The 14,295-nt window shown below is 51.1% G+C and overlaps 4 protein-coding genes across 4 annotated transcripts; 3 read left to right on the forward strand and 1 right to left on the reverse strand.

Annotated features, from left to right (window-relative positions):
• Positions 1-108: 108 nt before the first annotated feature.
• Positions 109-499, reverse strand: GT037_001771 (uncharacterized protein; the record flags this gene model as incomplete). The annotated part of the gene is made up of 2 exons (XM_038926818.1): positions 109-220; positions 285-499. 2 exons carry the CDS (start codon positions 497-499, stop codon positions 109-111), a joined length of 327 nt encoding a protein of 108 aa, XP_038790110.1.
• A 435-nt stretch (positions 500-934) lies between these two features.
• Positions 935-3,665, forward strand: GT037_001772 (uncharacterized protein; the record flags this gene model as incomplete). The annotated part of the gene is made up of 2 exons (XM_038926819.1): positions 935-1,016; positions 1,087-3,665. The coding sequence occupies 2 exons, from the start codon at positions 935-937 to the stop codon at positions 3,663-3,665; spliced, it is 2,661 nt and encodes an 886-aa protein (XP_038790111.1).
• A 3,555-nt stretch (positions 3,666-7,220) lies between these two features.
• Positions 7,221-11,723, forward strand: GT037_001773 (abc transporter; the record flags this gene model as incomplete). Its single annotated transcript, XM_038926820.1, has 5 exons — positions 7,221-8,651; positions 8,706-9,010; positions 9,066-10,240; positions 10,288-11,293; positions 11,351-11,723. 5 exons carry the CDS (start codon positions 7,221-7,223, stop codon positions 11,721-11,723), a joined length of 4,290 nt encoding a protein of 1,429 aa, XP_038790112.1.
• Positions 11,724-12,414: 691 nt separating this feature from the next.
• GT037_001774 (uncharacterized protein) lies at positions 12,415-13,776 on the forward strand (the record flags this gene model as incomplete). Its single annotated transcript, XM_038926821.1, has 1 exon — positions 12,415-13,776. One exon carries the CDS (start codon positions 12,415-12,417, stop codon positions 13,774-13,776), a length of 1,362 nt encoding a protein of 453 aa, XP_038790113.1.
• Positions 13,777-14,295: the final 519 nt, after the last annotated feature.

Here is a 14,295-nt window from a genome sequence, read left to right on the forward strand (position 1 = left end):
TTGAAGCGACGCGTGTTTCTAGCAAATGGACTGCCCACATGTCCAGCATTCCTCCGTCAATGCGGGGGAGATCCAGAACTCGAGCTTACAAGTAGATTTTGTTCCGTATCAACCCTCATTCTCAACATCTTCGTCTACCACAGCTTTGTCGTTGCCCTTCGCTTCACTCACAGGCTGAGAGGGTGTTAGAAGCTTGACTTGCAGAAGCAAGCACTCTTTACTTCAGAGGTGAAAATACAAAGTTAGCATACATTTTGTATACATTCTGCACAATCGTAACTTACCCTGCTTTCTGGCGGCACATTTCGCATTTTTCTCCGTACCACATGGGCTCCGGAAGTTCTTCGCCAGTCGAGATCATTCGGACGTAGCCCCTTTCACTTGCCAATGTGTCATTGACATATTTACATCCGTCATTGGAGCATCGCCATACGAAGAGCTTAATAAGTGGGTTGATACGAGGCTTAGCCCTGGTCGGTGTAGGAAAGTATCGGGACATGCTGAACGCAGCTGTACTTTTCTGTGGCAAGTAAGAGGTGGGTCCCCGTGCGACGGGTGGACGGTAAGATAGTGCTGTGTTCTTTGTGGTCACGTCTGTGTGGCTATAGCTGATGGCGTAGAGGGCGCAGTTGAATCCTTAGGGGAAAAGGGTTCGATGATGCAGGTGAGAGTGCAGGTGAGCTAGAGGGATAGGCACATATCGCCATTGTTCGCACCATGGACAGCGTGGTGAATGGAAACCAATTGTCACTGTATCTCCGACTACACAGGTGATACACCCCAAAGCTGGAAGACTCACGCGTTTCCTAGAAAGTGTACACACTAGCGTACACGTTGCGACCGAGAGCAAACGCATGTATAACCACAAGTTTAGTGTTTTCGAATGCGCAAAAGAACTGAGATCTTCACACATTCTCTCTGACAGCCATAAAGGATGTCGAGCAACAACGCCAACGGAGAAATGGATGCTAGGGAACTTGGCAACAATCAGTTTAAGAAGCGACAGTTCACGAAAGGTAGATGGTCCCTCTCAGCCCTCCACGAATGACGCTGATGGTTCTTGAGCAATCGCATCTTACCAGAAAGCCGCTGCTCTAAACCCGAATGATTATCGCCCCTTGCTGAACATCTCTGCCGTCCACTACGAGCTCGGCAACTACACCAAAGTGATCGAGGACGTACGCCAAGCACTCTCCCTGATACCAGTAGCCAATAATAGCGCAATGTCAAAGGCAATTCTGCGTGCATCCAAGGCGCATGTCCATCTCAAGCAGTACGACCAAGCGAACGAGCTCCTGGAGAGGTTGGGCGAGTCGACTTCGAAGGCCGAGATAGAACGATGTGTTACGCTAGGTCGAGAGTCTGAGGCCGCAAAAATATTCGGATTAGGCGTCAGAAATCTACCGCACTACAAGCCCGCTATCGCGATCGCTCCTGATTACTTCAACGTGGGCAACGATGACGCTATGACGCTATTTGATCATCTTCTCATATCGAATACGTCGGCTTCCGAGACCATCACTTACTTCTTCGGAGGCATTGGCGATGCTAGACATCTTTTTCAGACGATCCGGATGATCTGGACTTTCGAGAGTGAGAGCGTCAACAAAGGGCGGGTGCTGAACCAGTGGGCTGAGATGAAGAGGTGCAATTACCATTTCACGGTGAACGACATCAATGGCTGCGCATTAGCTCGTCATCTCCTTGTTTTACTTCTACTCGAAGAAATCGCAGATGCTGTGGGTAACACAGCGCCGGACCAAGTCAACAAGCCTCCTGTCGCCTTGGTTACACTATTCTTCCTGTATGTCGGCTACGTCATGCCCGCCCAGAACTACGAATGCCTACAACTGACTATCAGCCGTGCCCTGCAAGTTTTGGCTGGAGATGCAACACTGCCAGGCTTTCTGTTTGTGTACGAATATGGGCGCGAGTCCATTATTACCGCTCTTCAACAATGGCAGAAAGCAGCGGCGGATGCTTTTCCCGTCCATAACCTCGTCTCCCAAGCGAAGGCTACCATACAGCGTTGGAAGGAAACGGTTCAGAAGACCGACGTTGCGGGTATGGCTTCAGAAGGATGCCACGAAGAGCTCCAGTATTGGATCGTTTCCGGTTTGCTATCACCACCTGATGACGAGATACCGCGCGCCCTCAGAAAGCTTCTCAAGATGCTCATGCGTGGCCAGGGTGCAATGAAACTGAAGCACTACATCGAACAGAACTGGAAGCCTAACGTAACGCTTGCAGATATGACCAACTTGAACGAAATACAACAAGATGTCTTCGCGGTTCATAATCCGTTCCGGCTCGCTAGCATGCCATACGCATGCATAAGGATTGGTAACGACCCAGAAAACCCTCAAAATCTATACGACTACCTGGCACCGTTCTTTGTTCATACCGCGCAGGCAGTGCGTGGTCTAGCCGGTCGTCTACATGTCGAAATGATGACAGGTGACGTAACAGTGGCACTCGGAAGAATCACGAAGCAGGATGTCAAAGATCGACCCAATCACTTTCCTCAGCGCTACGATCGTATACATCTTAGTAATATTCCAGACTATGTGGGTGGGTCCCTTTTTACTTACATTCACGTCCTACCACTGCTGAAGGATAAGCCATCTTCTTTCGCTTTGGCAAACAATTGCCGTAACCACACTGCATTCCGTTCGGTAGAAGCGTTTAATAGTGAGTATACTACGGTCCACACGGATCGTGATCTTGCGAACTTCTTAGGTGCGAAGACTATCTCACTCAACAAGATCGACGGTATCCTCCTTCGAACTGTTGAGGGAAGCAATGACCCAATGCATCTTTATCACGCGTATCAGCGCACTCAAGGTGATCTCAGTTTACGTTCAGAAGTCGAGCATTGGCTGTACGCTATGCTTCTCAAGATTGCACTCCCTGCTTCTGTATCTGAGATGGACAGCTACATATACGCGCCACTCAATCTCACCATCTTCTTTCGTCTTATCGTCAGATTGCATGAACTTGGGTATCCAGCACATTGGCTGTCCGAGATCATATCATCCATCTTGAGCAACAAGGTACGCACAACAGCAAGATTCCCGCGCACCTCGCCCTTGACAGTTGAGGAGAGCAATCGAAAGCATTCCCGTATGCACATCGACATTGCGCCTTTCATTCCGGAGTTCAGCGCTCTTACAGCGATGTGGATGTACGAGCTACCCTTTGGCATCGCTGCACCGCTCTCTATACACAAGCTTTCAAGTATCAAGCGCTACACTATACGCTTCACCGAAGTCACACATCTGGAGAAGAATCATCAGCCAAGCATACCTGCTCTTACTATTCTCTTCACTCAACTCGATGCTCGATTAGCGGCAGTGGATGTGGCCACACGTATACCGGACTTCACGCTTCGAAAGGCTCTGATGGCGGGCGACCAAGGCTACCAAGACGACGTGTTTGTAAAATTACGTCAGAAGAGCGTAGTAATCACTACCTGGGTCTGGAACAGAGAGAAGAAGACAGCTGATTTCTGGTTTGATGCTGTGATGATGGACAGAATGCTGGCTGAGCGGCCCGCATGGAGTGTCAACATCTTGCGAATGGATTACTGGACGGAGGCTACCGTTAACGATGTCTTAAACTTGTTGGTAAGTACAGGAGAGAGTTGGGAGATGGTTCAAGGCTGAAGGATAGTGTCCGGATGGCATACCGAATTTTTAGTATCGGCCCATTGAACAAAACTGTTTGTATTGATGTTCAACACCAGTCACTTACGGAACGACATGAAGATCGACGAACGAGTTGAGGGCTGAGAAATCCGATATTAAGAAAATCATGTTTGCATTCATGTATCCTTCAAACTCCACTTCTCGTCCACACTGTTGCAAAGGCGAGACGTTCCTCAACAAGAAGCGTCCGTGTTGTCATTGTGAGCGGACTTATCTCCACCGTGATCTCTCGTCATGGTCAGTCGGAACTCTTCTGCGTCGACCTTTTCCCTGAAGTGGAGAATCCGGAAGTTCTGCGCGTGTATAATGTTCTCACAGCTGACCAGGTATATCCACTGGCACCCCAGGTGACCATTCCTTGTCGGGCACCAGAACCAGTCATATAGCCACAAGGTGGCCCGCCCTGTACTCGGCCGAGATTTTTTCATATGCCTCTCGAAGGTGATGGGTGGCTTCGGGCGGAGAACTCTGGTTAGTAGAAGCACGTATGTATGGAAATCGTTTACACCAGTTGTAGAATTGACGCGCGGCTGCTGACCGAGATCGGCATGCCATCGCACCGCCATACGAGGGTAGTCCTCATAGATGCGTGCGACGAGATGTAGATCACTGAAGTAGCTTGGGTTGTTCGAACACCCTTTCGCCAGATGGCTATCTCTCGCCAACAAAGTGATGAATCGGAGTCGCTGTCTCCACGCTTCATAGCACATATTCAAGGTGCCTACGAGCTGTGCTGTTAATGATTTGTCGACGAATCGGCCACATCGGTCTCCATGAGACAGGAAGATGAAGCCGTTAAGCTGTCAGTCCAGTCCGAGAGTCTCCGAGCGAAGCTGCCAACACGTGTACTTGAGCTGATTGATTTCGTGCGGTTGATACCAACTTGTACTGAAGTGTGCTTTGTAGTCACCTTTGCGGTGAAAATAAAGACCGTTTCCCTGATGGAGCGCATAGGCGTAGATCTGGTCGCGCATTTCCCGGGACAATCGGAAAAGATCGACGCTGCTGTCCGCCTTGACGATAGAACAAACCGAAAAGGCCAAAGGACGAAACGCGTACGAGATGAGTAAACAGTTCGTTACTCAACAATAGTGCAGTGCATGAGTCCCCGTATTAATCGGGCCATGGATTGCATGAGCCACACTAGTGAGCACTGACTGATGGCTTACGATCGTAACTCGCCTGAGATATTCCATCTCGTCGAGGGCGCAGCAAGGAGATCAGACATGTGGGACTGATCAATAGCAGCAAAAAAAGAATGTCGGGTGTTGCAACCGCCAGGAATGTACCAGGCTGTCTGGCCCCTTTCCCCACAACTATGCCAGCTCACCACCGCCACCACCACAACAGACCTCCAAAATCACAAAAAGAATAGCTAATGCTGCTCGTTGCATCGGCCGGGAATCGAACCCGGGGCTAGCCGAAACTGTCCTGTGAAGGATGGCAACGGCTAATTTTACCACTAAACCACCGATGCTGAAGAGTCGAGGTGAGATGTTGATTCACGTGATTCGATGAAAAAAGTAAGAATCTGTACCATCATATCTTTGGCGTCGATTTGAAAATTCGTTGAGCTGGGTATAGTCTGTTTCGCTAGGAGTGCGTTCTTATGGGAAGTCGATCAAATTTGCTCGCTTAGAAGCATATCGCATCTGGCTTTACCATGAAAAGATTAGTGGCATCTTGATCACTTCCACTGTAGTAGGGCCTACCGCTCACTCATGTACTACATCACGACCTGCTTGAAGCTTTGCTTGTACACCAGTAGGCTACATGGAGAAGGCGGATGAATCGACAATGCCCCACTTGTGAGTGCGCGTCGAGGACATTGCCATTCTCTTATAGGTAGAAACCCCATGACCCTTTGAGGGTTCTGCATACGGAGAAATGCACAGGCTGCTTATAATACAAGAGATTGAGCTAGAAATCCGATTTTGCTTCTGATAATCCCAATACCATGGTAAGCATATTCTACATTGCATGAAGGCCCTCTCATGATCAAATAAGATTAGGGACGTAGGGACGGGTACCCTGGATATTACCCTGAAGCGTTCAGTAAGCTCGTCACGTGCGGTGGGATTATCGCCGTTGAAGAGTAATCGAAATTCCCGAATGTGCTCCAGCAACGAAGTGTAGGGCGGGACGGGACGGGAGATTCATTGGCATCCGGCATCCGATCCGCTGGTCGAGTGATGACGTCCTCACGCACATTGGAGAGACCTGTAGTTGCTGACCGGTCTATAGGACTTTTGTTGTGCATGTACTGAACCTTGCAGCAATGCTTTGAGTCACAACAGTTATGGCTGCGAATCTAGAGCGCATGAATCGAAACGTGCACTCCCGAATTTGGTGTTTCTAATTCAGCGCTAGGGAACCTTGGCGTACCACTGCTCAGATTCACGGAGGCCGCGGGTTCCATTTGTACGATCTGCGCGACCTTTCCGCAGCGTTATCCATCAACATCAGAATACCTCTACACGTAAGCTTTGGCTGACTGTCGTCATCGGCGTTCGGTCTTTGTCGCGCGAACGTGCGAATTATTTCGTGCTTCGACCTTTTATGACGCTTCATTCGGTACTTGGTCGTACGCTGTAATCGGGCCTTGCCAATCGGTACAACCTTTCGTCCGCGTTGTTGTACAAACAAGGTACAGTAGGATGTACGAAAGTAAACATGTCGCGCTGAAGTGGTTCGTATCTGTAACGAGGCAGAGGGGCAATCTATAGGATGTGGGTACGGAGTTCGCACAACAAGTCGGCGTCTGAAAGTGCGAACAGCGAGCGTTAAAGAATGTGCCTACAACTGGCATAGAACCTCCACATTCCGATTGTTACAAGGCTATCTTTACGACTAGATGAAACCACGTGGAGAGCCTCTCCGACACGCTGGGATCTGGTTTTGATCGTTTTCAAAGTCTTGGGTCGCTGTTCGGTGCTTCGCGCGCTCGGCCGAGCCCGAGTTGACCCTCAAGCTGTTTGCTAAGAAACTCTATCAGCAGCAATTTCAATTCCGCCCCGCTGTAACCTGCGCCCAGTAACGGGAGACAGGGACGCTATCTGTGGCTCACCCTGAATCTAGCATCAGAGCAGTCTAGACAGATCCGAATTTGCTCTTGCTGCTGGGGTGAATACATGGGCCAATCATATCAGCGAAAATTTGGCCGTATGCAGGTGTACCGCTATGGTCGGTCCCCGTGGCTTCCTTGTCTGGAGTAAGTCCATGCTTCGTCCGGTATCAACGGTTGAAGCAGTGACTACACACAATTCCGCCTGGCGACGTCAGCAAAGTCGGAACCGCTGATGTGAACGCCCGAGTCCCCCTAGACTCTTCTGGACGATCGGTATCCACAACAGTTTCCCATAGGCTCCTTTATATGAAAACGACCCCGATATTGATTCTAGTAGTGTTTGTCCAGACCAGTCACCTTCAAACTCCAAAATAAATTCTTTAATACCTAATTGTCGATCCACATACTGAGTATAGTTCTGGCCCAACCGTGGAATAGAGACCAAGATGGAGCGAAGGAGGAGCAGTGCCTATAACATACCCGCCGGCGCTGGCGAGGAGATCATGCGAACGATATCCCGTACATTCTCCGGCAAATCACGACACGACGATGACATCGAGCGAGAGCGGGAAGAAGACATCACAGACAGCGATTCCGCCAAGACGAAGGTGGAAGAGTGGAGGCTTGCAAACGATGTAAAGAATATTCAACAAAACGATCCTACTGAGGGACGGAGACTAGGAGTTACATGGAGTGGACTATCCGTCAAGGTGGTTCCTTCAGACGCACGTTTGCAAGAGAACGTGCTCAGTCAATTCAATATCCCGCAACAGATCAGGGAGTCACGACAGAAGCCCGAATTGAAGACAATCCTCGACAACAGCTTTGGTAGCGTGCAGCCTGGCGAGATGCTGTTGGTCCTAGGAAGGCCTGGTTCTGGATGTACCACTCTACTGAAGATGCTTGCCAACAAGCGAAAAGGCTACGCACAAATCGATGGCGATGTACACTTCGGTTCCATGGACGACAAAGAGGCTCTGAAATACCGTGGCAACATTGTCATCAACACAGAGGAGGAGCTCTTCTTCCCTACCCTCACAGTAGGCAAGACTATGGACTTTGCTACAAAACTCAACATCCCACGCACTTTACCGAAGGATTCTGCGAACCCCGAGGAGTATCGCCAGAAGTTCAAGTCGTTCTTGATGGACTCCATGGGCATTTCTCACACCGAAGATACCAAGGTTGGTGATGCCTTCGTTCGCGGTGTCTCTGGTGGAGAGCGCAAACGAGTCTCTATCATCGAGACTCTGGCCAACCGTGCTAGCGTGGCCTGCTGGGACAACTCCACACGTGGTCTAGATGCCAGCACAGCCCTGGAGTACACTCGTGCTCTCAGGTGTCTAACAGATGCGATGGGCATCGCTACGATCGTTACCTTGTACCAGGCAGGTAACGGCATCTACGACCTTTTCGACAAAGTCCTTGTGCTGGACGAAGGCAAGCAAGTTTTCTACGGCACTCGCGAACAAGCCCGCCCTTTCATGGAGGAGCAAGGCTTTGTATGCAGTGAGGGTGCCAACGTGGCCGACTTCTTGACCGGTGTCACGGTGCCTTCTGAACGACAGATCCGCCCCGGATTCGAAGGCTTCCCACGCAACAACATCGAGCTGGAGCAAGCTTATCAACGGTCTTCCATCAAGGCTGCCATGGAGCAGGAACTGTCCTATCCCACGAGTGAAGCGGCAAAGACCAATACCAAGCTGTTTATCGAAGCCATGGCGATAGACAAGTCCAAGCACCTCCCAGCATCATCACCTATGACTGTGTCATTTTACGACCAGGTGAAGGCTTGCGTGGCTCGACAGTATCAAATCCTCTGGGGTGACAAAGCGACGTTCATCATCAAGCAAGGTTCAACGCTCTTCCAAGCACTTGTAAGTTTCTGCCTATCTCTCCGCGCTCGACTCTTATTGATTTTTACTTTGTAGATTGCCGGTTCTCTCTTTTACAACGCTCCCGCAAACTCGTCCGGATTGTTTGTCAAGGGAGGAGCTCTCTTCTTGGCTCTGCTGTTCAACGCGCTGTTGGCCATGTCGGAAGTTACGGACTCCTTCTTCGGTCGCCCCATCCTTGCAAAACACAAGAATTTTGCCTTTTACAACCCTGCAGCTTTCTGTATCGCGCAGATCGCAGCTGATGTGCCGATTCTACTCTTCCAGGTAACCATGTTCATGATTGTACTGTACTGGATGGTGGCTCTGAAGGCTACAGCTGCTGCTTTCTTTACCGCTTGGTAAGTGATGAGTGATCTTGCTGCATCGATGCTATGTACTGACATAATTTCGCAGGTTCGTCGTATATGTTGTCACCTTTGTCATGACTGCGTTCTTCCGCATGGTTGGCGCCGCCTTCCCCAACTTCGACGCTGCTTCCAAGGTCTCTGGTTTCTCGATAACAGCTCTTATTCTATACATCGGCTACCAGATTCCGAAACCCAACATGCACCCATGGTTCGTCTGGATTTACTGGATTGACCCGCTCTCCTATGGATTTGAGTCTCTCATGGCGAACGAGTTCTCTGGACAAGACATTCCCTGCGTCAATGCCAACCTAATTCCAAACTTCCTCCCTCAGTACCAGAACGGTGTCAACCAAGCCTGCGCAGGTGTCGCTGGCGCTAGGCCTGGTGCTACCTCGGTCAGTGGTGATGATTACCTCAGAAGCCTCTCTTACTCGAAGGGGCACATCTGGCGAAATGTTGGAATCCTGTTTGCCTGGTGGTTCCTCTTCGTTGGCCTCACGATTTTCTTTACACTTCGATGGGACGACGCAGCCGGTTCTGGAGGATCTCTCCTGATCCCTCGTGAGAACAAGAAGAAGGTCCCCCGCTCTATCACGCCCGGTGATGTAGAAGCTCAAGGAAACGAGAAAGCGCCCAGGACAGACAGCAGCAACGAGAAAGCTACTGAAACCCAAGACTTGAGTGCCAACCTTATGCGCAACACTTCCGTCTTCACCTGGCGCAACCTTTCGTATGTTGTCAAGACCCCATCTGGCGATCGCACACTCTTGGACAATGTTCATGGTTACGTCAAGCCCGGTATGTTAGGAGCCTTGATGGGGTCATCTGGTGCTGGAAAGACCACTCTTCTTGATGTCCTTGCCCAACGCAAGACTGACGGTACCATTCATGGAGAGATCTTGGTAGATGGCCGACCACTCCCTGTCTCATTCCAACGTTCCGCCGGTTACTGCGAGCAACTCGATGTTCACGAGCCTTTTGCGACTGTCCGAGAAGCGCTTGAGTTTTCTGCCCTTCTTCGTCAAAGCCGTGACACTCCCCGTGAGGAGAAACTTGCCTATGTCGACACTATCATCGATTTGCTTGAACTACACGACTTGGAACATACTTTGATTGGTCGCATTGGGGCAGGTTTGTCAGTCGAGCAGCGTAAGCGCGTTACCATTGGTGTTGAACTTGTTTCGAAGCCTTCCATCTTGATCTTCCTCGATGAGCCTACTTGTAAGTTCACGTAATCACCCTCTCAGTACACCATTAACTTTTGCTAGCTGGATTGGACGGTCAAGCCGCTTTCAACACTGTTCGTTTCCTCCGCAAGCTCGCCGACGTTGGTCAAGCCGTCTTGGTCACCATTCATCAACCTTCCGCCCTTCTGTTTGCTCAGTTCGATACTCTTCTGCTTCTCGCAAAGGGTGGCAAGACTGTCTACTTCGGTGACATTGGTGACAACGCAGCGACTATCAAGGAATACTTCGGTCGATACGACGCTCCCTGCCCTCCCAACGCCAACCCTGCAGAACACATGATTGACGTGGTAACTGGCACGCACGGAAAAGACTGGCATCAAGTCTGGCTTGACTCACCTGAAGCGGCTCGCATGCACCAGGACCTCGACCACATCATCACTGACGCTGCTGGCAAAGAGCCCGGAACCACGGATGACGGCCATGAGTTCGCCACGGATCTCTGGACTCAGACCAAGATTGTTACGCACAGGGCGAACGTCAGCATGTACCGCAACATCGACTACGTTAACAACAAGTTTGCCCTCCACATTGGTACCGCGCTGTTCATCGGTTTCAGTTTCTGGAAGATTGGCGACACTGTAGCCGACCAGCAGCTTGTCCTCTTTGCTCTTTTCAACTACATCTTCGTCGCACCAGGTGTCATTGCTCAACTGCAACCTCTCTTTATCGACCGTCGCGACATCTACGAAACACGCGAGAAGAAGTCGAAGATGTACTCCTGGATCGCTTTCGTCACGGGTCTTGTCGTCTCTGAGATTCCGTACCTCATCATCTGCGCCATCCTCTACTACCTCTGCTTCTACTACACTGCTGGCCTTCCCACCGATTCCAACAAGGCAGGGGCGGTGTTCTTCGTTATGCTGGTCTACCAGTTCATCTACACCGGTATCGGTCAGTTCGTTGCAGCCTACGCACCCAACGCTGTCTTTGCCTCGCTTGTCAACCCGCTCATCATCGGAGTGCTCGTCTCATTCTGTGGTGTCCTTGTGCCATATGCGCAAATCCAAGAATTCTGGCGCTACTGGATGTAAGTACCCCCAGATTACCATGAACCTAACGAGCAACCCTACTAACACTGTTCCAGCTATTACCTCAACCCATTCAACTACCTGATGGGCGCGCTGCTCGTCTTCGCCGATTGGGAATGGGATGTCAATTGCTCCGAGTCAGAGTTCGCCATGTTCGATCCCCCATCTGGTCAAACATGCAGTGACTACCTGCAAGCGTGGATGGCAGGCCCAGGAAGCCGCACAAACCTGGTCAACCCTGACGCTACTTCGGACTGCAGAGTCTGCCAATACACCAAGGGAAGCGACTACCTGTACACGGTGAACCTCAACGACTACTACTACGGATGGAGAAATGCGGCCATCTGTGTCATCTTCGCTCTCTCGAGTTACGCGCTGGTGTACGTTCTGATGAAGTTGAGGACCAAGGCTAGCAAGAAGGCGGAGTAGATTGCGCGGTAGAGTGGTACCGTGGGTAGTATCGTTATCTTATTTCATTCTTCAAATGTTGTCTTTTCCCCGTCTGGGTTATATCTTGAATGTTTTGGTCATGTGTAAATATTTCGACCATTTGTCTTTGTACTGTCTGCATCTAGAAAGTTCTCTTCTCCGACCACTATAGACCTTCTCTGGGCTCAGCGCGTAGTCTTGGAGCTGGGGGTCAAATTTAGTCTGTAAATATATTGTAATACTTGCAAACACGTTTGCTGAGTCCAACTGTGATTCTGACATGACGACTGAGATGATGACACAAGTCTAGTGTCTTCGCAGTGTACTTATGCCCCCACTGTCGACGTTTGTGGCGGGACAAGGTCGCAGCAGCAAGCGCAAATAGGCACCAGAGAATGGGCGCTCAGTGCAATTGGATAGCCACAGACAAACGATGTGCAGGCACACTTAGATACCTAATACTTTGGTTGGAGAAGATTTGACATGAATGGCAATTCCCATAAACCCTATTGCCGGTCACCCCCAACCACGTGCACCGCGACTGCGCTAGTGAGTGAGACTCCACCACACGCGTCCCACCTACAGCCAACAAGTCGTGTTTTTCGGTAACCTCACTTACCGCGCTTCTATTACACGCGACAATACTCAATTGCTCACTGTGAGGCGCGCGAACAACGACCGCAAATACACAATGCCGCCAAAGACACGTAAAGTGCCCGGTCGCAAGGCAGCGGCAGCTGAGGAAGCGCCCGTTGCACCACCTCTCAAGCGGAGTCGCGCGTCTAGAGCCGATGCAGTCGAAGCCGCTGTTGAGCCACCAAAGAAACGTGGACGTCCCGCGAAAGCGAAGGCCGAAGAGCCCGTTGTCGAAGACGCGCCGAAGCCCAAGAAACGCGGTCGCCAGTCTAACATTGCGCCTGCGCCTGCGCCTGCGCCCGAGCCTGAGCCTCTTATCGAAGCACCTGTAGTCAAGAAGGGCAGAGGAAGGCCCAAGAAAGAGGCTGTACCCGCACGGGAAGAGGCACCAGTACAAGAAGAAGCACCTATCAAGAATCGTGGAGGCCGTCCTCGCAAAGCAGATGTGACCGCAAACGCGCCGCCAGCTACTCCCAAGCGTGGTCGACCAGCGCGCACTGCAGCCCTCCATCTCGACCGGGTCGCTGGTCCCTCTCGAATCGGCAAGCGGTCGTCTCCTCGCGCAAAGGCCAAGGCTGAGCCTAACGTTGCCCGTCGTCTTGATCCGCGCATGCGCTCCAAGCTGCGCACCCGCCTACCTTCAGCCAAGACTGTCAGATCAGAGCCCGTCACAAAGCCAGCCCCGAAGCCAACCGCCCGAAGAGGACGACCGCCCAAGCATGTCGCCCCTGTTCCGAAGCCAGCTGCAGTTGAGAAACCTACCAAGCCCGCTAAGCCTCTTGCTCCTCGCAAGATGCGCGGCCACACTTTGCGCCAGATCCCAGATCAATACGTGGCGCAGGTAGATCAATATCTTCAGGACCTGATCGAAGCCGACGCGTCGCCTGTCGAAGAAGAGCAGCTAGAAGAGATAGAGGAACAAGACGAAGATGGCTTGGTCGTGGAGGAAGTCGTGGAGCATGCCCAAGACGTCTTGGTGTCTTCAGAACAAGACCGGGAGCAGTATCAAGACTACAGTGATGATGGTGGTGCCGGCATGGATGGCCAACAAGACGGTGTTCAAGACGACGAGCATGACCAAGCTGTTGTCGCACAGCAGGATCAGGAGGGCGCCGAAGAACTGCCAGAGGGCGTGAACAATGACGAGGTACCCGAACAGACCAACGGAATCCACGTCGTTCCCGAAGACGATGCCCAGAGCGAGAACGCCGAGCCGATGCCCCAGATCGAGATGAACGTACAAGAGGTTGTCGAGATGGAGCAGGATGGGGCTGTCAACGTACATGCTGAGGTGGATACAGAAGTGGTGGCTCCTGAGAATCTTTCTGAGGACGGTATGGATTTCTTCCATGGCGCCGAGGAGTACGGCCTTATCAGTGGTACTCCTGCGCCTCCTGCAGCTGTTATTTTCAGCTAAGCAGCCTACTTCCGGTCTGGAAGTACACATCTGCCTCTCTTCATGTTCGCATACAGAAGCGGCATCATCATCATCGCAGTAGCAAGTAGCTTTCGCATAGCGGCCATTCTTCAGGTGCTATCATATCCAGTCGGTGGAAGTGATTAGCTCAGTAACAGACTTCGGTCCCTGTACATGGGGTTAACATTCAAAATGTGGATGCCATTTGGTTGTTCGTCTTATATACGAATACCCGAGTTACGAAAAGAAAGTCGCGTCTGTTTCCAGTCATTTAAGTGGTTGCTAATAGACTGAGCAGGCCACATGATCTTGGAGGCAACTCAAAAGGTAAGAATCATATGTGAATATCATTACTACCGTGTCCCCGGGACGAACTTTTATTAGCTACCGCTAACGATCGACAGTCATCCGCTCTTCACTGTCTCCGCCGTACCCGGCCTGCTCGTCTCAAAAATGCTCCTCCGTTTCCTAATCTCCTCGCCCCTCATGTGCCAGCCCGTCCAGCAACAGAACCCCAGT

This window comes from Alternaria burnsii (assembly GCF_013036055.1).
Source record: "Alternaria burnsii strain CBS107.38 chromosome Unknown 750, whole genome shotgun sequence".
Classification (NCBI taxonomy): Eukaryota; Fungi; Ascomycota; class Dothideomycetes; order Pleosporales; family Pleosporaceae; genus Alternaria; species Alternaria burnsii.